Genomic DNA, 25,848 nt, shown 5'->3' with positions numbered 1-25,848 from the left:
GCCTCGTTCAGCAGCCGTCTTAAAGAAAACTTCAATCAGAAGTGATGGGAAGCAGAAAAAGTTACTGCTTTTCTTAAAAAATATCACACGTTAGCAACAGAATCAAAAATCAAGGGATATATATACCGGCTCAAAAATTTCAATAAATCAAATCTTTGTAAATATTTCTTTAGAGGCAGATCTACAAATAAAGACAGAAATATACATAATTATAAAAAATAACTCCATAAATTTTTGAAAAAAAAAAAAAAAAAAAAAAAATTAAGTAAACATTTTTTAGTTATTTATTCTATTTTATTTATTTATTTATTTATTTTTTGCTTTTTTTTTTTAATTATTAATTTTTGGGTCCTACCTTTTTTTTTTCTTTCTTTTTTGGGTTGCTTTGTTTTGTTTTTTTTTGTTCTTTTGGGCCCTTTCGTTGTTTCTCCGCTCTAATTTATCTATATGTCCGACACACCTACCCAACCCATTCCTCGTCAGTCCAGCTTTGCGAGCCCTGTCCTGGAATTTAACAACAACTTGGTCCACTCGGCTACCTCTCTCAGCCTCAGCATGCTCCAGGTCAACAAGGAATATCACAGTCAATCTCGCACGAGTTTGGCCTCAATCTTTGAGGATTTGGCTACCATTCGGCGATCATTTTTAAAACGTGGATCAGATATGGTAAGTTTGAGATTTCTTTGTTTTCAACTTATTCCTCAGGTAGGCAAGAAAATCAAGTTAGATTCCAGTCACCTATATAAACATTAACACTTTTCGATAAAGGTATTGATCTCGAACCCCCCTCACCAGCTATAAATAAAATAACTTGTATCCAATTTCAATATTAAATAATAGCGCATTGAGTTTGAAGGAAAGTCTTACTTTTTTTCTCTAAAAGGCGATACAGTAGGCTATACTTGTCTATTACAAGAGGTCATGCTCTCGGGCATTATCTCCTCCTTTTGTACAGTAAATGTATACCATTAGATTTTTGAGCCCATTAAAATCCAGTAAAAATTATAGCCTGTTGACTTAGAACGAATACCGTATACCAAAATTGATTGTTGAATATGGTTAAAATTGTGTTCATTTTTGCATTAAATACTAATCCCTATTAATGTACATCTAATGGATACCATAATACTTGGTTTGCTGCACTTTATCATAACGAAAGTCCATACAAAATTCCTGTCAGATTAATGCAGTAGTTTCTGAGAAAACTTCTAGAGTGAATGTGGTAAGTAATCCTTATTAATGCCTTATTAGTGCATTGAACAAATACCGTAGTACTTAGTTCACTGCACCTTGTCATTGCAAAGGTCCATACAGAATTTCAGCCAAATCGGTCGAGTAGTTTCTAAGAAAAAGTGGAACAGGCAGACAGACTAAGATGAATGATATAGATAGCCGATACTTACCTGTCACAGAACATCATTCTCCCAAGCATTATCTTCAATTTTCAGAGGTAAGATAGATAATATCACCAATGCTTACCTGCCACGAGAGGTAATTCTCCCAGGTATCACCTTCTCCTTTCGGAGGGAGAATGGAGACCAGCGCTGATACTTATCTTACATAGAATGAGTTTATGGTCTCTTACCTGAAATTCCTTTATTCATGATTAAGAACCAACGTTATTTCCAAAGAAGATTCCTCCTTTTGGGGAGTTGGATTTTTTCGGATTGAAAGCCGAAATTGGGTCTAACTTTGCCCTTGTGAGGAGACAATTTAAAAAAAAAAAAAAGTAAAGCATCTTAAAATTACTGTTTTTGTTTTGCGTTGGTTATAGTACTTGATTATTAATATGTCCCTTTTTTTTTGCCTTTAATCTGCAATGTTTCTATATATATTTTTTTAAATTTTCTTATCTTGTTTTTGCTGAGAGTGGGCATCCTATCGGATGCCAACCATCCACCTGTTATCTCATACATTCCAACCAGGAGATCTTTTTAAGATTCTAACCATCTTTTCAAGTTCAATTGTTTGTTCTCTCTTGCACTTGTTTCACTGGTTATATTTGTCAGGTAGTTTTTGCAATTATTTTCCAGGAGTACGGTTACTCCTATAATTGGTCCTGGATATGACTTTAAACTATATCCAGTGGTGAGGCCCCAGCTTGCGGGTTTTGGGGAGTGTGGAGCCACCCTTTAATTACCATTGTTCCCAGGTTCACTCTGACCCGGAGTGGTAGTATCTGTTAGGGTCCCAACTATGGGTTAAATAGAAACTGACTTGAAAACAACGAATATATTCTATTAAAAAATTTTTCTCAAATCTTTGGATTCGGCATTAAATAACTTGAAAAAGGTGGATATGCCGTAAAACAACCAACCAACTCCTATGATTACTGGAATGATGGAGATCTTCCTAAGATTCCAGTTTCTTTTCATGTCGTACATAAGACCTTTGTATTTCGTTATCTTTTCTCTCTCAGTTCTGTTTAACCCAGCAGCATCGTTAGGGACACTACCTTCTACTAAGGTTGCTTCTTTCTCCTTCTTCTGTATCATTATATATGGTTTAACAATTCACTTTTTACGTTTCTCAATTTTTGAGATGAGGATTGGTTATATTATTTGGATTCATCGGACTACCGCTCTCATCTTGAGTATCATTTTCACGTTTTGGTCGATGTAACCTCCAACCTTCTTCAGGTGTATCTTGTCAAACTCGGGAATGTGGACGGAATTACGAAGGGAACCCTTTATTTACTTCACAGGATAGCATGCTCTTGTTCTGTCAGCCATGACTGGATAGATTCAATTCGCATCGTGGCCGACCAAAAAATAGAATTGTGAATTACTTAGGACCTCTATCCAGTCATGGCTGAGAGAAGGGAGCATCTTATCCCCGTGAAGTAAATAAAGGGTCCCGTTCGAAATTTCATTGAAATTCCCCAAGTTCAACAACATGCACCTGAAGAAGGTTGAAGGTTACATCGACCGAAACGTTGTGAAAATGACACCCAAGATGAGAACAGTAATCTGAAAATTCTAAATAATACGCATAAAAATCTTCATCTCAAAAATTCGGAAACGTAAGATCAAAGATTAGCATCTCTTTGCCCCCCCCCTCCCATCCTCCAAAATTAATCTATATCTTAGAATTCTGATTAGTTTCATTCAATTCTCAAAGAATCTTTACTAGTTCAACTATTCGAACCACTGTTCTCATCTTTGTTATTATTCTCACAATGTTTCTGCCGATTTACTCTCTGGCCTTCTTCACGTCAGTTCTGCCAAATTCGGGGAAATTCCATTAGCCATCACCATCTTAAATAATTCAGAATTGTATTCTTGGTATTGCCCGTATTTAGGATTGAATCTCCAACACCTTTCGGACAATCGGTTTTTATAGAGGTAACAAGATTTTGAGACAACCAGTTTTGTAGAAATAGACTTTCAGACAAGTGGTTTAGTGTAGCAAGATGTTGGATAACTTTTTTTTTTTTTTTGTTTAGTGTAGCAAGATGTTGGATAACTTTTTTTTCTTTTTTTTCTTTTTCTTTTTTTTAGTGTAGCAAGATGTTGGATAACTTTTTTTTTCTTTTTTTTAGTGTAGCAAAATGTTGGATAACTTTTTTTTTTTTTTTTTTTTTTTAGGAGCAAAAGATTTTGGGACAACTGGTTTTTTAGGGATAACAAAACTTTTGGACAACCGGTTTTGTGTGTGTGTGTGTGTGTGTGTAATATATATATATATATAACAGTAGTCTAATGAATCCAAATAATACAGACTCCATTTTTCTATATTTTTTCATTTTTCTTATCATTTTGTTTAAGCCAGGGATGGGGCATCCTACCAGATGCCAAACATACACCTGCTATTTTAGACACTCCAACCGAGAGATCTTTTTAAGATTCTAACCGTCCCTTTAAGTGCAATTGTTTGAATCTCCTTTGCACTTGGTTTACCTGGTATATTTGTAAGATAGTTTGTAAAATTCTTTTTCATAAGTTCGGTTGCTCCTATAATTACTGGAATGATAGAGATCTTCTTAAGGTTCCAGTTTCTTTTCATGTCATACATAAGACGCTGGTATTTGGTAATCTTTTCCCTCTCAGCTCTGTTTAACCCAGCATCATTCGGGACACTAACTTCCACCAAGGTTGCTTCCTTCTCCTTCTTGTCCCATATTACAATGTCGGGTTTTATAGCTCCGTTTTCTAGGTACGTGGCTGTAGGGATTGCATAGTCATAGTGGATGGTATATGACTTGTTTCCGACTGTTCTTTCGGGTATATGTTCCCATGACTTCTTGCTGCATTCGATATTTAACTTATTGCAGATCGTCCAGTGGAGATATTTGCATACTTCATTGTGTCGCATTTTATAGTAGCCGTCCCCTAGCAGAACCTTACAGCTAGAAATCAGGTGGCTCACACTCTCTACTTCTGTGTGGCAGAACCTGCATTTGTTGTCTTTGCTGAGACCACTCTATTGTATGTGTGTCTATATGTGCATCTATCTGTGTACATGTTAGCATTTTTGTTTTCATTTTACTTCAAAGTTCTCCATAATCAAGGGGCCCCCTTCCTAGGGGTTAACATTTCATCTCTATATATAGATATTTGAACATTCCATTAAGGTTCTTCTTTACATCTCAAACATTGCTTTAGTAAAAAAGTTGAGAACGTTATTTCCCTCCCCTCCCAATTGACCACGTAAGTATGTTATAGTATACCTTTCTTGTCGTTTGAAAAAAAGCACCTGAAGAAGTTTGGAGATTACCTCGGCCGAAACGTTGCAGATATATCAACCAAGTTAAAACGTTTCGGAATTTTTTAGATGAGAAGTGATGTAATTTGCATCATTCGAACTCCTGTTTCATGTTGGTTGTTACCTTGCTGCACAATCACGTTGACACGCCAGTTCTTTTTTTTTATATATATGTATATACCCCAAACAAGGTACATTGCCACTTTGGTGTAAGGGACATTAGCTACTGGGATACTATGTAGGGAGTTGGGCAACAAGATGTAGGTTCATGTTACACTTGAACTTCTGCATGTCAGTACAGTTGGGGAAGCAGGGACCTGGAAGGGAATTCAAAAGTCTAGCGGTTCTGGGGAAAAACTACTGGAGTAGAAAGCTCTCTTACATCTAGGGATCTCTACTGTGAAGGGGTGGGATTTAGCTGCTTGTCTGGTTTGTCGGGGGTATTTACATCGTGGACGCACAAGTGCTTGCAGTTCTTCAGAGCATTCACCATTAAAATACTTGTAGAACAGGCAGATGGATGCAACATTTCGTCGGTGGGACAGAGGGTAAAGCTTAGATGACAGTTCAGGACCTATCAGGTTGGAGACTCTCTTTTGGACCTTGTCTTGGAGCGAGAGACAAGTAGCAGATGCACCAGCCCAAATACTCCATACATGGGCGAATGGTGGCCTTATAGAGGTACAGGATACTTTTGGGCGTTAGTAGCTTTCTCGCATGGTAGAGAGAGCCTACCTTCTTTGCAGCGGTCCTGACAATACTCTCAATGTAATTGTTCCAACTGTTTCCTGCCAGATCACCAAAGTTTAGCAACATTGAGCCTGGCCAGTATCAGATGGGTGACCATTTTGGAAGGCTAGGTGTTGTATGTACCTTCTGGGAAGGTTGGGTGTGGGGCCAGCACCCCCCCCCCAAAAAAAAAAAAGAATTCCTCGCTACAAAAGGATCTACAAAAGTTGTGGATGGCCTATGCCCCCTCCAAGAGCACAAGGCTATGGCATGGTATGGTTATCTTCGTGCTTGTGCAGTTTACAGACCAGACTATATATATTTTATTTAGATAGGTTTGGTTTGGTTGATTTGTTTTATGGCATGTCAACACTTTTTGGATTATGTAATGCTGAATCCAGTAATTTTGGTAAACGTTCATAAGCTTCAAGTTCTTTATATTTTCAAATATTAGTTCATGGTGTTTGGTTTTGTTTTTGACTTTGCAAAAATCAATCATGTTCTGCAAGGGAAAAGAAAACATAACATCAACGTTTGGTGTATTTTAGCAATCTTCAGACATACTCCTCTGCCAGATTTTTTAGATAAGGTTTTCAAGTTATATTCAATTTTTACAGCATCTTTTGTTTATTAAATTGTGAGGTAAAAGTACATAATAGTTGAAACACCTCCCCTCTTTAAGAATGGCATCCTAAATGGTAATGCTATTATTTCAGCATGGTGTGTAAACTTCCCAAGTACTGTTATCTTTTCAGCCAATTTAATCTCTGATCTTCTTCGGGTGCTTCATTTTGAATTTAGGAATTGATGAGAACAGTAGTAAAAAAAAATGCAAATATCCAAATCATCAACCCCTATCTAAAAAAAATTTGTAACCATAAAAACTTGCCAAACACATATTTTATTTAATTTAAGGAGAATAGAAACTGGATCTTGTGTTTACTTTCAAATTATAGGTTTGAGCCTGCCTACTGCAGCTAAATTTTTTTTTTTTTTTTTTTTTAGGGGCTGGTGTTGCTCAATATCCTTAGTATATTAGCTCTCTCTCCACCCAGGCAATGCCGGGTATCCATGTTAGTCTATATATAAAAGGCAAAATGTGTGATTATTTTTATGTCTGCCAAAAACTATTGACACATGCAACGAACACTGACAAAATCAGTATCGTTAGAAAGGTCGGACTCTCGGACGACAAATATCGGAAAATGGGCCAAAAGCATTCATTCTTTCACTGTCAACTGGGCCGTTCTTTGCAAGGAAGGATCAGTTTTTGTGTTGACATTTTTGCGAAGTCATTCACTTCTTGCAATCTCAACATGCGTTTTAAAGGTGTTATTTCGAAGGCCCGTAATGTAAGTGTGCCTTGAGCCAGACGACTAAACCATTGACTTTTTTCACCTCCTTTTCCTCTTAGCGTTACAGGTTTGAGCCTGGCTATTGTGGCTAATTTTTTTTTGCTCACTGCTATTTTATTTATTATTTTTTTTTTTTAGGGTTGCTCAATAGCCTTACTATACCACCTCTCCACACAGGGGCAATGCCGGATAAAAAGCCAAATGTGTGTGTGTGTGTGTGTGTGTGTGTGTGTGTGTGTGTGTGTGTGTGTGTGTGTGTTTGTATGTCTGCAAAAAACTTTTGACACACGTGACCAACACTGACAAGATTGGTATCATTTGAAAGGTCAGTCTCTTGGATGACAAATATCCAAAAATTGGTCAAAAACATTCATTCTTTGACCGTCAACTGGGCCGTTTTTTACAAGGAGAGTCAGCTTTTTCATCAATATTTTTGCAAAGTCATCATACGCCTTGCAATGACTAACCTTATTTTGAATGCTAGCAACGTCGTATGTCACAGTGGGCGCGGGATTAAGCAGTTGACTTTTTTTCTCCTTCGCGTTATACGTTCGACACTGCCTGCTTGCTTACTACTTTTTTCTTTTTTTTTGTGCTCGCATGGATACTCACTGCTATTTTTTGGGGGGGAGGCGGGTTAAAACATTGGGGGGAGGGCTCTGTTGATCAATACTCTTCTCCACACCTGGGCAACGCCGGGGACCCCTGCTAGTTTTCTATTATAATAAAGGGAAAATGTGTGTTTGTGTGTCTGCCAAAAACTTTCGACACACGCAACGAACATTGACAAAGTCATTATCATTTGAAAGATCAGTTTCTCGGACGACAAATATCCGAAAATTGGCCCAAAACATTAATTCTGTGCTGGTCAACTGAGCCGTTCTTTGCAAGGAGAGGGCCAGTTTTTGCGTCGACATTTTTGCAAAGTCATCATATGCCTTGCAATGACTAAGCTTATTTTGAACGCCTGCGACGTAAGTTGCAGTTGGTGCAGCTTCTTTTTCACTTCCCTTTAGCGTTAAAAGTTCAAGCTTGATTACTGCGGCTAATTTTCTTTTTTTTTTTTTTTTTTTTTTTTTTTTTTTTTTGTGCTCGCACGAGTATTCGCTGCTATTTTACTTTTTTGTAGGGGGGTTCGTTAATTTTGTTTTCTTTTTCTCTCCATTGCTCCATACCTTTACCATAAAACCAGGCACTGCAGAGGACCACCACTACTATTATATAAAGGACAATCGTCTGTGTGTCTGCTCATCATATCTTGTCGCTCAATCTCTTCAACCAGCGGCGTGCGGTTTCATTACCAACACTGAGGTCTTCGTCCGTGCAGTTGGGCCCTAGTGGGCAAGATGTTAAAATGTGCTCGATGGTCTGAACTTGGGCACCCTAGGGGCATTCAGCAGTTGTAAAGTAACCCCACATGAGGAGGTTGTCGCCAGTTTTTGCAACTTTTGCCCTTGCCCTATTCAGAGTGACCCACTCCGAACGGGACAGGTGTGTGCCAGGTGGTAAGGTTTCACTGGGCTCTGGCAGTGCTATATTTGTAGACTGAGGGTCTACCTCTCTCCACATCTGCAGCCGGTAAGAGGATGTAGGAGTGTCCGGTAGTTCCTCCACTGTGGCAAAGCTTCGCCGGGACACTAAGTCGTCTAGCCACCTCCGAGTAGCTATAGAGAGGGTGTCTGGGGTCTTCGAGTTGTTTAGTACGCTCAACTCTTGCAATTATATCCCAGCGGACTTTAGGTGGTGGCATGCCACTTAATCGGTATAGGGCTGGTAGAGGTGTGCTTTTTAAGTTTCCGGTTATGATCCGGCAAGCTTTGTGGAGATCTGCGTCAATGCGGTGAGCATGGGCTGAGGGAGACAATACTGCAGCGCCATATTCAGCCGTGGAGTAACATAGGACTAATGATGTTGCCCTTAGCGTGTGTGGGTCTGCTCCTCAACTCGAGTTAGCCAGTATGTTGACTAAGTTAATTCGAGGGGCGATCTTCTTTCGGAGCTTGTCTATGTGTGTCTTGAAGGAGAGAGTTCGGTCCAGTGTGATGCCAACGTAGACTGGATATGGTTCATTTACTAGCTCATTACGTATGTCTGCTAAAAACTTGTCAGCTGCATCTGACTGGGTAAAAACGAGTACAATCTGTAAGGGCAATGCTTCGAGTGGCTGTCAACTGGACCAGTTTTTGGAAGATGGAGAGGGGTCCTTTTTCACGTCGATTTTTTTTTTTTTTTTTTTTTTTTTTTTTTTTTTTGCAAATCATGCACGCATTTCAAACTAAAACTCTGTTTAAAAAGCTTATTTTGCAACGTCATGATGTCATAAGCACTCTTAGTTGTGTGGGCAAAATAGTTTGTTCGTAAGTTTTTGCGTTCTTCCCCTCTTTCACATTTCACATTCGAGCCCGGACCACGCGGCTCATTTTTTTTTTTTTTGTTGTTGTTTTTTTCAGTCGCACGGGCACTTCTATTTTTATCGAAAAAGAAGTTGTTTTGATTTATTTATTTTATTTTTTGGAGGGAAGTGGGGGAGGGGTTAGCATACAGTCAACAAAAAGTGCTCAATATCTGGAGAATAGCTTCTTCTCTTTGTATCCCTTTTGCCGAAATATCTGGTGGGGAGGTTGTCACATACTTTTTTTAATTTTTTTTTATTACATTGATTACTCAATATCCTTAGTATAGCAGCTGTGTTTAAACGGAACTTCATGTCGACCCGGGCAACACCAGGTATTCATGCTAGTAGGTGTGTGTGTGGGCTTTGCAAGCTATCCTTTAGCTAAGTTTTTTACTTATTAAACTTTTATATATTAAACATTTCCTTGCTGTAAACACTCTTACATTTATGCAAGATTAGCGGGTGGGTGGCCGCCATTGCCCATGTACTGGAACCCCCACCCTCACCCAAAAGAAATTTTTTTAATGAAAATAATAAATAAATAAATTAAAACAACTTTTTCTTTCAGTCAAAATAGCAGGGAATCCCTGTGCGCCCCCCCCCCCCAAAAGTTAACCGCGATGGCCAGGCTCGAACATGAAACACGAAAGAGAGGAAGAAGGCAAAAAACTTATGGACAAACGCTTTTGCCCACATGTCCATGAGTGCTTATGACGTCATAATGTTGCAGAATAAACGTTTTAAACATAGTTTTAGTTTAATACGCAAGCATGATTGCGAAAAAAGAGCCGCAAAAAAACGCTTTTCTCTTTCCTTTTTTTTTTTTTTAAATCAAAGTATGACTTCCTTTCTTTCCCACTGTATATTTATTAATTGAAACTGATTGTTGTTGAACAACAATTAGGATAAAAAGTTGTTTGGTTTTTTTTCTTGCACAACTCTCCTGCCCGCTCTCCAAAGACACGGTGATGGTAGTGGTCTAGGTTAGTAAGGTGTACTCGAATTAAGCCTTTTTTTTGCCATTGGCTACCTCAACAATTTTTGGGGTGAAAAAAGTTCAGCTTTTTATTTCGAGATTTTTATTTTTTTCACTTGAGGGGTCACTGGAAGCCTGGAGGCCACTCTGGGGCAAGGTTTAATGAGTTTTATTTGGAGTAGAGACAACAACGTGATGATTACTGATTGTTGAACTTGGATTAAAAGAATAGCTCAGCAAGAACTGATTTGTATTAGACTTGAAGACCTGTTGGACATGTTATAGTCAACTGGGAAGAAGCTTCATGATATTGTGTTCCTCAGACTGACAGTACTAGGAAGTTCATGATGGAAATTGACAGTTGCTGTAGTTAGACGAACATTTGTTGCAAATGTATTACAGGGGGAACCTTAGGTTGCAACTTAGTTGAACATCTATTAAAAAAGTAATAACAGAACAAAGATACTTGCAACATCTCTTTCGTGAGAAAAAGGATGTAGGAATATGAAGGGGTGGGGGAGATCTTTGACCCACTAGATTTCAAAGGCGGTTTTGTACCCTGTCAAGGCAGAAAAAGGTACTCTTAATGTAACATAGCGCAGACAGCTTTCTGTAACTAGCGTGAGCGAAATGACATTGTGGTAGGGAAAAAGAAGACTTTTGAAAGGGAAGATCATGTTAGAGATGTGGATGACGTTAGCACGTTCGAGAAAGTGATCACATGAGGTACGCCACAGCGGTAACGAGAGAACGAGGAAATAAATGTCATACAACAAAAAAAAATCGATTTGAAGTCCTTTTTTTTATTCTTTGTCTCCTTTGCGACTGAGGCTACAACGTGTTGGTTTCCAGACAATGTTATATTAGCAGTTCCTCCCCAGATGTGGCAGCAGTACTCCATCTTAAAACATGTTTGACTCTTGTACAAATAGAAGATTGCGCCGGAAGGGTGATGCGTTCTGGAGCGGTCTGTATTTATATTTTCATGTTTCCATAAACACGATTGAGGTGAAAAATGCATGGTTTTTATTTTTGCAAACAAGCGTTGTATATATCCTTCGGAAGATGCACAGCGCTCACCTTTGCATGATATGTCCAAATAAGGATTTAATCTGTTTGGCTATCGATTTGGTCAACTGGTCACAAAGTGTAAACATAAAATATCCTTCGCTCTCTTTCATTGCGCGTACCAATTAGTTATTGTCTTCTTGATCAATAGCACAAGCTCTCTTCGCTCACAAGAAACACTCGTCTAGCTGAAAACACTATCAATAATTCCCCCCACTCTTTATCTGTGCCTAAACCTAAACGTAGATTCCATGAACGAAGCTTCTTTCTTAGAACTGCACGCCTGTGGAATTGTCTTCCGTTTTCCTGCTTTCCGGCTGACTGCAATATGGTTGTGTTCAAGTCTAACGTAAATAAGTTCTTGATGAGCCGTTCCATATAAGTTATCAAATTTACCGAATTTTCATTACTAATGATTACTATATTGTCCAATTTCTACTGTACACTCTTTAACCCTTATTCTTGAGTGGCCTCTTGGCCTTGATAATGTGGTGATACCTGTGTAAAAAAAAAAAGAAAAAAAGCCCCCCTCTCACCTCCCGTTGTTATCACGTGCTTTAATAGAGGTTATAAGTTTCGATCTGTCATTCATTATAGTTTCTGTTGAATGTTCTTTTCAGGTGTGCATGCATGCACAGATGCATCGCTGAACTTTGGTTAGCTTAATCTTGTATTCATTTTTTGTTTTTACATTTTACATTGTGCTGCGGTGAAGTAAGAGAAGAATTCGTTTGATACTTTCGTCTTTCTTTTTTTTTTCTTTTTTTTTTGCCTTAAAATTTCTGGTTGACTGATTGTTATCTTATATGCAATATTAAAATAAGCCATTTACTTGTAAGTGCTCGTTTGTGATAAATGGTCAGTTGCATCGCCATTTTGAACCGGTTAAGTTCTTCAGAAAATAAGTTTAAGTGGGGGTTTGCATATTACTAGACATACTTGTGACCCATTGGGTCACAGCCACAATCTCTTTTAGTTTTACTTGTAGTTTAAAATCAATAAATATTTATTCCATTATTATTACCAACAGTGGAAGATTTTGCTTTAAACAAAATCAAATAAAAACAAAAAACTAAAAGAATTGTTTTGACATCAGAAAATAGGCTCAAATTGTTCCGATACCGATTTCCCCAAATTTTTCTATTCCAGATTCAGATTAATAATTGTCCCAGCATTTATAATAATATTCTCAATGGTGGTCACTAAAATTGTTATATAAATGACCTTGTGTGTGTGTTTGCGCGGAATGGTCTCTATCAAACTACTTTGTAAATTTTGGTTTACAGACTTGAAACTTGATATATAGGAGATTTGGACCTGTGGAATAAATTCGGTTTGGTTCTGTTAAAAATAGCTGCTAAGTGTCAAATTTGAAAAAAAATTGGAACTTGGTAGGTGTAAATCGTGTTACTTCTACGCATGCGCAAATGTACATTTAAGGTTATTTTTAAAGTTTCGATATACATATTAACTGAGCTTATATGATAATGAATAACACTGGAGAGGTATGTTTTGGTTTCGATTCTAGCTGATGGCACCAAGTATAATTTTTATTTTTTTAACTTTTGAAAATCACAACTATATATTGGGTACAATATAATAATCAATAGAGAATTAGCTCTATAACAATAAATACAAAATCTGCATGAATTAAAATATCATATTTAAGTATATTTTATGACTGGCCAGCACCCGGTGGCCTGCTAATTATGCTAATAACTAAGCCACTTATAGAAGTGAAGTGAATAATAATTATAACTATTACAGCAATATCACTTTTTTTAAAAATCTTTTTACAAGCGAGTCACCACTTATCAAAGCCCAAAGGCCACTCGAGGATAAGGGTTTATGAATATAAAGTGGTAGTGTAGTAATAGTTAATGGTGTAAGTTGTGTATAATTTGATTATTTAAGGGGACGGCTCTACAAGAACTTGTTTACATTGGACTTGAAGGCTACAATACTGTGGCCTTCACGTCCAATGCTTCAGTACTGTAGACGGTCGGTTCTAGGAAAGAAACTTTGATTCATAGAATCTGCATTTAGATTTAGACACAGTTAGAGAGAGGGGGAAATTGTTGACAATGGTTGTAGCTAGTCGAGTTTTTTTTTATGAAAGTCTAGCAAAGGGGATCATAGATTGGATCTCAGACGAGCACTTGCCATCAATATTAAAGTAATCCCACTTGTGACAAAAGCATGATAATAAAAATTATCATTGCTGTATAAATAATGGTTATGTTAAAGGTAATCGAGTTATGACAGCAACAATGCTGAAAATAATAATAATAGTAGTACTAGCATTCGAATGATGATATATGACGATCGTTCCAAAAGTAAGGTTTCCTATTTTTTTAAAACTAAAAACTAAAATGCTAAAGAGCTACAAAGATGGGAATGGTACCATTAAAACGAGCGACCTTTTGTGTTCCACAATTTATTTTTTCCACGTAGTCACCACCCATTCTCAATGCATTTTTGCCAGCATCTTGTGATGGCTCTGTTATAAAAGTTCTGAGTGCGGTTTGTCACACACCTCTCTGTGGCCACTCTGAGATCGAACCCATCGAACTGCAGTGATATCAACTGCATCTGCTTCGCAAACATTCAACAGGCACCGGTGAATGTTGTTTGGTGTAATTTTTCCTGCATGGAGGAATTTAATGATGTATCTTTGTTTATTGTGCACATCCATGAGAAATTGCTTTCTTAGTCTCAAATCGTCAATATCTGCAAGAGAGAAATGAAACTTTCAGGTTATAAATGCATAAGTTCAGTCATCATAACAATGCAATTCGCAATCCTCTCTGATCGATTTTGATGGGATAAAAAAAAAGAATAGGAGGCATTACTTTTGGAACATCCCTTGTATATGATTTATGGATCCATCTAAATGGAAATCAATGGAAGAATGATGGATTGTTTTAATAACATGGAAAACAAAAGTAACTGAATCTTTCCGCAGGATGATATAAAGATTTTTTTTACCTCCATAATTGGAGAGCTCATAAACAACGCATTATACTTAGCTGGAGAATTTGTAGAAATCAATGTACAAAAGTAATCAATCATTGCCGAAAATCAGTTCTGGTTTGCCGTAAATGTTTCCGAACTTAAAAAGGAATGAAATGAGGCATTCGATGTAACAATGGGATCATTTTATTTTTGGAACTGAAGTTCTAGATATCTTCAAGAACTTTCACGCTACGGAAAATGGCTTTCGCATTCCACAAATCAAAACATATGAAATTTGCAGAGAGGCATGAATCGCAGTGAAACGAGACCAATATAGAATCAGATAATTATAATAAATTAGCGTTAGTTATAATTAACAATTAAAAAGAATTTTGCTAGATGCCCCTTTGCATCGAAGGCAAGAACCTTACCAAACATGTCAAAATAAAACGGACTACCAAAGCATAAATTAAAACCACCTTCTTCGGGTGTATCTTGTCAAACTCTGGAATCTTTCTGTCGAACTCTGGAATCTTTATATATTATTTAATTGGAATGTTTATTGAGATGAGTATTATTTATTAATTTGATTTATTGCGGACTTTTATCCTCATCTTTTTAGTTGTTGTTGTTTCATAATGTTTCGGGCAATTATTCCTCTAGCCTTCGTCAGGTGGTAACCACGACTGGATAGGAACTCTGAATCTCCTAACTGCATTCACAGCAATTACTGCCTTCCATGGCGCAGTGGATAGTGACGTTGAATCTCTACGGTTCCAGGTGAGTATTGTCTGAAGATAGCGGTTTCAATCCTACCCAAAGCCGGCAAGAGGCTTACTTGGCCAAAACGTGGTGAGATGACAACAACTATGGAAGGCAGTAATTGCTGAGAATGCTGTTAGGAGATTCGGGTTCCTATCCCGTCGCAGTTACCACCTGACGAAGGCTAGAGGAATAGTTGGCCGAAACATTGTGAAACAAATCTGGAGTCTTTCTGTTGAACTCTGGAATCTTCACAGGATTCTAAACAGAATCCTTCGTTTAATACATGAGGTTACCATGTACATGTTTCGTCAGCCGTAACCGAGTAGAAGTCCTAAGTAATTCACAGTTGTATATTTTGGGTGTTGCCCACATGAACAATTAAATCTTTAACTCCCAGAAGAGTGAATTTACAAAGCGCTTTATCCACTATGCCGCAGGTCTTTGCAGCCGGCACTCAAAAAATAGGAGCTAAAATAAATACTATGATAAATGTGATATGGATAGATTCAGATCCAGAAAACAGCAATTCTTCCCCTTTTGTCAGAAATATCACTCGTGGAATGTGAGGACTAAAGGATAAAATAAGGGAATAAAGAGTTCCGAAGCGACTGAAAGTAAATCGAAGATCAAACTTTCTACTTTTTTTTTTTTTTTTTTTTTTTTTTTTTTTTAATTCAATTTTCACCCCAAACAAGGCACAGTGCCACTTTGAAGCAGGGGGCTACTATCAGGGACTTAATTTGCGGGGTCATTATGAAGGGAGATGAGTAGAAGTGGGGAAGAAACTATTGGAGTAAAAGGCTTTCTTGCACCTAGGGATCTCTACTGTAAAGGGATGAGACTTAGTAGCTTGTCGGGTTTGTCGGGGGTAATTACGTCGGGGAGGTACAAGTGTTTGCAGTTCGTCAGAGCATTCACCATTGAAGTATTTGTAGAACAGGCAGAGGGATGCCTACTATCTATAAATCGTCATCTATGCATCCAGTGCACTCGCTACTGCATTAAAACTCATCAGCATCACTGTGCGGATGATATTGACTGCGGATTAGTTGTTTTTAATACAATCTATCCGCAAATAACTTGATAGAATTTTCTGTTAAAAAATCAATTGGTGTTAAATAAATATCAAAGTAATTTTCTTTTGTGTTGAGATACAATGTGATGCTGTGCTTGCAATCTAAAGCTTTCTTTTGTTGGAATCAATCATTTCTCAAACCATTTTTATCCCAACTATGATTATATAATATCAACGACCTTTTTTTTTTAAAAAAAAAAAAAAGATACACATGTGACGTCATGCTACTATGGTGAAGTAAATCGTCCGTTTTGATTGGCCAAGGGAATTTCAAATAGAACATAAGAAAACTCAAGAATAATATGAATTGAAACTTTTATTTAAATTATACTAGTTTATACTCACTCCTTGAGAGGTTGTTCTTACAGTACCTGGGTATGTCAATTTCCATTTTTGCTCAACTTTTATTGTTTTATACCTTTATTCCCAAGAAAATATTTGAAATTTTGTGTTTGTGGGGGGGGGATACACTACTTGTATTTGTATGATATAATAATCAATGCCTCTGTTCAGTCTCAAGAGACAATGGACACCCCTGTAAGGGTAGCTGCGCATGTAATTGTGAGGTAAGGGTTGCGCAATCTCCAACCACACCTCTCCTGGATCAGCTTTGCTTGGGTCCAGTGAAAAGGAGAGGCCCAAGACTAACTGGAAACAATGCCGAGATAAGCAGAGAGCACATACAGCTCCTGGAATACCCAAATAGTCGCCCATTTTAGTACCGACCAGGTTTAACATTGCTTAACTTTGGTGATCTGACGGGAACCGGTGTGTCAACATGATTTTGCTTGATAATAATGATAATAAAAATAACACCCCATCTTCCCATTAGCACATCACTGCCCCCCCCCCCCCCCCCCGAAAAAAAAATTGAGACCAAATAACCAAGTAGAATCAAGGAGGAAGGAAAGACCGAGGAACTGATCAAACCTCCACCAGATAAGGGCAAAGAGAACTGGGACCTTGGGGAGGCTTATTGCGACTCAAATTTCAGATATGTATGAAGTCATAATGTCATAATAATGGCCTAGGAGACCAGGGTTCAATCTACAGGAGAGTCGTACATAAAAAATCAGTCATATTTACTTTACGTAGCCTATACATTCTCTATAATGTATTTACCCTAGCAATTCCTGTTTATTTCAATTCGGTTTAGGACATTTGAATAGAATATATATATATATATATGACCTCATGTGTGTGTGCAGACCATTCTCTACCAAACTACTGTCAATTTTTGGTCCACAGGCTTGAAACTTGATATATAGGGGATTTGGGCCTGTAAAACAAATTCGATTGGGTTTTTATCCAGTAAAAATAGCTGCTGAGGTATCAAAATGAAAAAATTGGAACTTGGTGGGCGTTAGTTGACTTTAAGTGATCCTTTACGCATGCGCAAATATACATTTCTATATTTAAATGGGTTCATTTGTAAGGCTTTGGTGTGCATGTCATCTTAGTTCAGATGGCAGCAAATAATTGCTGGAAAGCTAATTTTGGTTTCAGTTCTCGTTGATGGCACTCAAGTCATATTTTTAAAACCTTTTGAAACACTGCTATATGTTGGTACAATATAATAATTAATAGATAGGTACAATATAATAATTAATAGATAATTGGCTCGATAATAATAAATACGAAATTTGCATAAATTAAATATCATATTTAAGTAAATTTTACGACTGAACAATGCTGGCTGGCCTGCTAGTATTTCTATAAAAGTTACCATTCACCAGTTGCTGGAGTGTTGTTGCCACATCTGGACTGGTTCACCAAACACTAGTTTCTCTCTTTCTTTCTCTCTTTCTCTTTTTCTCCTCTCTTTTTCTCTCTCTTTTTTTCTCTCTTTTTCTCTCTCTTTTTTTTTCTGTCTCTTTCTCTCTCTTTTTTCTCTTTCTCTTTTTTCTCTCTCTGTCTTTTTCTCTCTCTGTCTTTTTCTCTCTCTGTCTTTTTCTCTCTCTGTCTTTCTCTCTCTCTGTCTTTTTCTCTCTCTGTCTTTTTCTCTCTCTGTCTTTCTCTCTCTGTCTTTCTCTCTCTGTCTTTTTCTCTCTCTTTTTTTTCTCTCTCTCTTTTTTTCTCTCTCTCTCTTTTTCTCTCTCTCTCTTTTTCTCTCTCTCTCTTTTTCTCTCTCTCTTGATTAAGATGCTTGTCACATCAATGCAGTGTTTCATACTGGTGATTGCTTTACAAGCACATCCAATGAACCAAGTGCACTTGTACTCCCTCAATGTCAAAACTATCATAAAAACTACTACCTTAGTCATGTGTACTCTGCCGAGTGATTTTTATTCAATCAACTAACAGCAGAATCACACCCCTTCTCTATAGAGGTCTTAAGATATGAGATTTCTTTTACTTGAATAGCTTCTTCCCTCAGACTGTATTTGAAATTCTCTCTACTCCCCGTTTCCCACAGTGTGCCAGCATGCAGAACTTTAAATGTAATGTGAATAAACATCTTACTACACAACTCTACACTCGGGTTGCTTCCACCCCTCCCTAAATTTGTCCCCTTTTACGTTGACCCCTTGCATTTAAGTGGTAATATGCCTAATTTTTTGGGTGAGCAAAACCTTCACTTGATATGAACCAAAGGTTCTCTATAATGTGTTTTTATTCTGTTTTGCATATAATTACATTTAGTAATCACTAGCAAGGGTGCCTGGTTTTTCCTGGGTATTTAGATGGTGTAGTAAGGAACCCTGGGGGTGGGGATCAAAACAGCAGTAGCGGAGGTGCCCATTGCCTGGGTGTGTGTAGGTGGTGTAGTAAGGAACCGGAGGGGGGGTAAAAATGGTTGTAGCAAGGGGGGGGGGAGATCAAAATAACAGTTAGCAGAGGTGTTACAAAAAAAAAAAAAAGAAGTGGTAGTAGGCAGGCAGGCTTGAACCCGTTACACAAAGGAGAAATAAAGGTTAGAAAAAACGTGATGTCTTAGCCAATGTTTCCATCACCCAACCGGAAGTTCCGACATTGAAATTAAGCATAATCAATCCAACCGATACGATGACTTGCGAAAATGGCAATGCAAAAACCGACCCCTCCTTGTAGAAAACTGCCCAGTTGAGGGTGAAGGAATTTATGTTTTTGGCCAATTTTTCCATATTTGTCGTGCGAGACGTCGAGCTTCAAAACGATACCAATCTCATTAGGATCCGTCACGTCTGTCGAAAGATTTTGGCAGCCATACAAACATACAAACATACACACAAACCAACACTTGAGATTTATATTATAGATGTCTGTTGTTTGAATCCTCTTTTATGTATCAACCCATTAGCTTAATGGTAAAAGTGTTTGCTAATGGGTTGGGAGACTGGGGTTCAATGTCTGTTGAGTCATACCAAAGAGTTGAAAAATGGCTAAACACTTATTGTTTCTAGCCCTTAGGCTCAGAATAAAGTATAGTATCTGTTTTGGTGCCGCACTTTGTTAATTCTGTCCTTGTTCAGTGAAGAAGAAATCCTTCTAGACTAAGGCAATTTAAAATTTTTGTTCCAATCCAGAGTGCCAATTTTTGGAAAGCTGATTTTACCCCACATTAAAAACGACCTTGTGTCTCATTTTTGTCTTCGTGGGGGAGGCCAATAAATAGGAACATTATAAGGGGTGGATCAAGGGCAAGTGGAGTAATCTTGGGAATGGAGTGGCATCCTCCCTTACACCTCGGTGTAGCAGTTAGTGAAAAGGAAACTTTCATGTCGCCCTCGACTATAGGCAACCACTTAGTTTAACTTTATATATATCATGTTTTATTGTGTCTTTGACAAACCTTTTCTGTAAGAGATACAGAATGTATATATTTGAATGCAATTATCTCTATTATTATTATTATTATTATTATTGTTATTATTATTGTTGTTGTTATTATTATTATCGATTCTTGATTATCGTTATCTCCCGTTTGCTTCTAACCCTCGTGCGTTGCTAAGAAAACAAACATTCAATATGGTGTCAATGTGTGCGTTGCTACCCAGATAGATAAAGACAAACCTGATTTAATCTGTTATTGTATTATCGTTTAATGGGGATGGGTAGTGTAATATCAAGTCTGTTCTCATTACTGTTCTCCTAGGAATTACCTTCCCTCTTTTTAAAGAGGTGAACCTAATCCTTCCAGATAGTGGGGTAGGTTATCTCAATATTCCATAAGAATCTTTCACTTAGTGATACAAGCACCAAGTGAAAAATTGTTTCAGCAATCTGTCCCACTATAAAAGATATTACATTCTTCTTTGAAGAAAAGCTAATGTAGTATTTTTTTTTTTTACATGAAGGTTAGCACTTATCAAGGCCCAGAGGCCACTGTAAGATAAGGGTTAATGTGTGTCATGTAGACGGTGATACACCACTGTGATGATCAGTAATGGTGGAACTTAAGTAGAGCTTAATTATTTAAGAGGACGTTTCAACAAGAACTTGTTTACATTGGACTTGGAAATGACCATGTTAAAGTCATAGCAGCTCCACGGTATTGTGTTCCATAGATGGATAGTTCTAGGAAAGAAACTTTGCTCCCCAGGGATTGCCATCTCCTTTTCTTTTTTTGAGAGGGATGTAGTGTACTATCTAAACTGCTTTTATCATGTCATTCTCCCTATCTGACCTTATGCCTGTTTGACGTTGGCTGTTTGCACTTAAGTGGTAACATGTCAGGTTTGGAGCTGAACAAACAAAAAACAAAAAAAATTACCTTCATGTGAACCAATTATTCTCTATAATGTGTTTTACCCCGGCAATACATGCATTTTTATTATATTCGGGACATTTACATGCGATTATCTTTATCTTTTGTTTGCATCCTCTTTTATGTATTTATCCATTTGGCTTAATGGTAAGAGTGTTTGCTAATGGATCTGGAGATTGGGGTTCAATCCACAGATGTATAGTTCTAGGAAAGAGCATCCTCCTTTTTTCTTTTTTTTTTTTTTTTCTTTGGGTGGAGGAGTATAGTGTGCTATCTAATCTGTTTTTATGATGTCATTCATTGGATCATTTTTTCAGTATTTTTTATGAAATGTTCTTTTTTAAAAAGTATTGTAATTTTTATACACAAATGAATAATTCTCGTAGACATTTTTTTTTTAAATGTAAATCACTCCAAAGCAGAAAGCCACTTGATATAAAAATCTAAAAAAATAAAGTATACTACTTCAAAATCAAAAACTAGCCAATGATAAATGTTAGATGGATAAATTCCAACACAAAAAACAATTCTTCCCCCTTTGTCAGAAAGATTATGCATGAAATGTGAGGAGTGAAGGATAAAATAATAGAAGCAAAAGTTACAAAGGTGACAGAAGTAAACTCAAGGTCTACTTCCTACTCTCTTTTTGTGGGCAGGGGCAATGTTATCTTCCTTTCAATCATTACCTCCTCTTTTGGGGATGAGTATATTATGTTTGTTATTCATATTTAATGTATATATATATATATATATATATATATATATATATATATATATATATATATATATATATATTGTCCTATATCTTCCCAGCCTAACAGAAATATGCGACCAGAGCGATCATATTTTTGCTAGGATATCTGGATATATATATTGAGACTAGTGGCTAGATGATGCTGGATTTCAAGAAAAATCAGAACTGAAACATGTATGCACATATGTAGCCAATCTATAAAAGTGAGAATGTGTGTGTGTGTGTGTGAGAGAGAGAGAGAGGGGATGATTCTCAACCTGTATTCTTAATGAATTAGTGATCTACAGTCTTGAAATTTGGCATATTGGGTATTCAGACATGTAGAAATTTTTTAATCTTTTTTCATCCGAAAGAAAGGGCTGCTAAGGGTTAAGAATTGGAAAATTGATATGTGGAGGTCATCAGATTATTATCTGTTTGTAAACTGTTTCACGAATGTGCATACATGAATCGTTCACATAACAGATTCTTTATGTTAGGAATAAGTTTTTTTTTAAAGTTTGTGTCAACCTGGTCTAATGATTATCATACTTGACTCATTGTCTGAAGATTTTGGTTTGATCTCAGCTCCATAATTTTTTTTTTTTTAACTTACAAGAAGTTAACTGTTTAGAAAAAAAAGATCATACCTGCATGCACATATTTCAGTTTCTACATGAATTAAAATGTAATATTTATGCATATTTTACGACCGGGCAACGCCAGGTGGTCTGCTAGTGTTTGTATATAAAAAAAAAAAGAAAATTATACAATAGTACAACTCTATTTTATAAACACTGAAGTCATTAGATAAATATCTAGGAAACAAAAGCAATACAATCGTGTATATAGAATAATCTCAAGCAGCAAATGGAAAACTACAGGATATCCGGATCTAATACAAAACCTCACCACCAGAGAACTCTCAGACATCGGAATTGAAGCTCTCAGTTTTGGACTAAAATTTGCAATTGGTATACATTCGAATATTACCACCAACACAATTGTGAATAATTGCAAGCGTGGAAACAGATAGAAAATAAAAGTTTTATACAGGGAGTTATTTCAGTCACAGCTATTCGGCCTAATGATACTTCACTACGAAGGAGATACATAGATACCTTAAAACACCTAGAAAATAATAATAACATAATATCTTCAGCTGATGAAGCTGGTGGTACAGTAATCATGAAAAAAAAAAAAAAAACATATTTAAAGAAAATATCTACACATACAGGCAAAAATACATAGACCAACACTGACTTAAAAACGGTAAACAAAAACATTGAAACTTTTAACAAGTCTTTTAAAAAGTTTATAAAAACAACAGAACATGGACATCATATATTAACTGCCACCCCAATATTTCTTCATTATATGGCCTCACCCAAAACCCACAAGTCTGACATCCCATAACACAAGCCATATCAAATATCCTAACACCACTAATTGGCACTATCAGCACCTCCTACATAAAGAACTCTGGACATCTATATATATATAAAAGCGAAAATGTATGTGTGTATGTATGTATGCTTTTCCTCGGTGTCCACAAAAGGCTTCTTTCAGAGAAGCGCTTGCTCGGTTCACAACTTCTTAAAACTTTTTATATCATTTATAAATCGTAATATCTCAGAGTTATCCACGGAGCTCACCTGTCTATTTAATTTTATTGACTTTCAAACGTTAATTATTCCACATTTCCCGCATCGGCACGCGTTACATTTGGTTTTCGGTATAAAAAAAGCGAAACTCGACTCTAATCACAGGCCGAAAGCCAGTTGTCTCCAGAGAGCTAAGTAACGTTTGTTCAATGTCAACTTCGTCATATCAGACTGTAGCTTTCATTTCGCTCCTCCTAATAAACAGGGAGCGGGTTTTTAAAAACAAACAACCCGATTTATTCACCTCATTCAAAACTGTCCCGCACAAAATGCTTACTGCTGAATACCTATCGCCGTCACGTCAATCAAAAACGTGCACCTGTTTTTTTTTGTTTTTTTTGTTTTTTTTTAACACTTTACTATTTTCCAACTGCGCGTCGTGAAGGCTTCGTTTTTTTTTTTCACGGGCACCTGTTTTTTTTTCACATACTCCGAAAAACACCCGGGCACCGCCGGGTACCCCTCGTTAGTCTATATATATATATATATATATATATATATATATATATATATATATATATAAAAGCGAAAATGTATGTATGTATGTACGCTTTTCCTCGATGTCCACAAAAGGCTTCTTTCAGAGAAGCGCTTGCTCGCTTCACAACTTCTTAAAACTTTTTATATCATCTATAAATTGTAATATCTCAGTTACCCACGGAGCTGGCCTGTCTATTTAATTTTATTGACTTTCAAACGTTAATTATTCCACATTTCCCGCATCGGCACGCGTTACATTCGGTTTTTGGTATAAAAAAAAAAAGCGAAACTCGACTCTAATAACAGGCCCAGAGCCAGTGAACGTTTGTCGACTTCGTCATATCAGAGGGGGTGCGGGTTTTTGAAAACAAACAAACCGATTTATTGACCTCATTAAAAACTGTCCCAAAATTCTGACTGCTGAATACCTATCGCCGTCACGTCAATCAAAAACGAGCACCTGTTTTTTCTTTTTTTTTCACACTTTACTATTTTCCAACTGCGCGTCGTAAAAGCTTTGTTTTTTTTTTTCACGGGCACCTGTTTGTTTTTTTGTTTTTTTTTTCACACACACCTACAAACACCCGGGCAACGCCGGGTACCCCTCGCTAGTTTACTTATAAAATAAAAACATTAATGTACAGGGTCTCCAGAAAGTCACTGAAGGGTTTTGAACTTAAATAGATTCTTGATTTTTGTATTATATTTTTCTGTAATTTTAACATAATCTGATTAAGACATTGGAGGGAAAATGCAAAATATAATGTGTGTGTGTAATTAAATAATAATTAATCATTTATACCTACAGACACTAGTGTTTTATGCATATGCAATCGTCAGTGTAGGGTAACAACTCCTGCCTGTCATGAGATATGAGAGTGTGTTTATATGTAATTTGACAACTTGGGTTAGTAATATATATATATATATATATATATATATATATATATATATATAGAGTCATCCACATACAGTACTGTTTTGCTGTTTTACAGCTCATCAGTGCGGCTAGACAGCCAACTACCTCAAGCCAAGATCGAAACCTGACCGCCCAAAGGACAGTCAAGGTTCCTCACCATTATGCTATACAGCTGCTGCTGTGCTGGTAGTGAATCAACGATGTTTTGGCATCGTCCAAATGCTGAAGCTCTATTTGTTTACGCAAAGAGCATCACTTAATACGCTAATGGCAGTTTGTATATCACTTCCCAATATGCTCAACCCAAGATAGGGAGCATTATAGTCATCTACATTTCACTGTGTCGCACACACACACACACACACACACACACACACACACACACATATATATATATATATATATATATATATATATATATATATATGATATATGAGGAGGGAGAGATTATATTGGGTCAAAACGAAGCGGAATGTATAAAATTGTATTTTAGAGTTTGATTTTCAAAACATTAAATCAGAATTTTATTTAAAAAATGTTTGAATATTTTAATGATATATTACAAACGAAAAATATTATGTGTGAATAGTTTGTGTAGTGAGCGTTATATTCCTGTATACTTTTGAGGCAATTCTCTATCCATTATTATATATAACAAAGAATTCCACACTTCATTAATCACGTTAATAAAAACAAAAGCACTTTGCAAACAATAATCTATCAGACTGCTAGTGGGCAACTGATTGTGGGAAAACATTCTGAAAAACAAATGAGAACTATTACACCCACTTTTTTTTTGTATACACAAAAAAAAAAAAACAATTCGAAGGAACAAATATAATCAACTCTAGAACCAAACTAAAGTTGTCTGATGAAATAATCCCTCTGAACAGATGTACCACTAAGATATCTATGCACATATGTAACCAATTTTGTTTGTATATATAAACATACTATAAGTATGTAGTTAAATAATAAAATTAAATTAAAAAATAAGTATGCTCTGTTTCTTCGAGTACTCAGTAGTTAACACAGGACTTTCAGTGGATTTATATATAGGAAACTAAACTTCACAATCATATAATTATATATATATATATATATATATGAAAAAAAAATTCAGAAACGTAATAAATATATATATATATATATATATATATATATATATATATATATATTATATGAAAAAAAGATTCAGAAACGTTTTATATATATATGAAAAAAAAAGATTCAGAAACGTTATATATATATATATATATGTTTGTATATATGTGTGTGCAAACGTTATCAAAAGTAAATCTTTTGCTTAGTTGTACGTTTTTTTTTTTTTTTTTTTTTTTTTT

General features: G+C 36.4%; 1 protein-coding gene across 2 annotated transcripts in view; it reads left to right on the top strand.

Annotated features, from left to right (window-relative positions):
- Positions 1-356: 356 nt before the first annotated feature.
- The window catches only part of LOC145297722 (transient receptor potential cation channel subfamily M member 3-like), a 790,615-nt gene continuing 765,123 nt past the window's right edge, over positions 357-25,848 (top strand). The window contains exon 1 of one of the 2 annotated variants that reach the window (XM_080143937.1): positions 357-666. Coding sequence is in view for 1 of the 2 variants with exons in the window: in XM_080143936.1 (XP_080000062.1) it covers positions 448-666 (219 nt within the window). In the remaining variant the exon portion in view is untranslated. The remainder of the gene's footprint in view (positions 667-25,848) is intronic. The other variant, XM_080143936.1, reaches the window with a different exon arrangement.

The sequence above is a fragment of the Euprymna scolopes genome, chromosome 18 (genome assembly GCF_053919585.1).
Source record: "Euprymna scolopes isolate OS-2025 chromosome 18, ASM5391958v1, whole genome shotgun sequence".
In the NCBI taxonomy this organism is placed as follows: Eukaryota; Metazoa; Mollusca; class Cephalopoda; order Sepiida; family Sepiolidae; genus Euprymna; species Euprymna scolopes.
The sequence above is the reverse complement of the archived record's forward strand: the minus strand, read 5'-3'. Positions and strand labels throughout refer to the sequence as shown.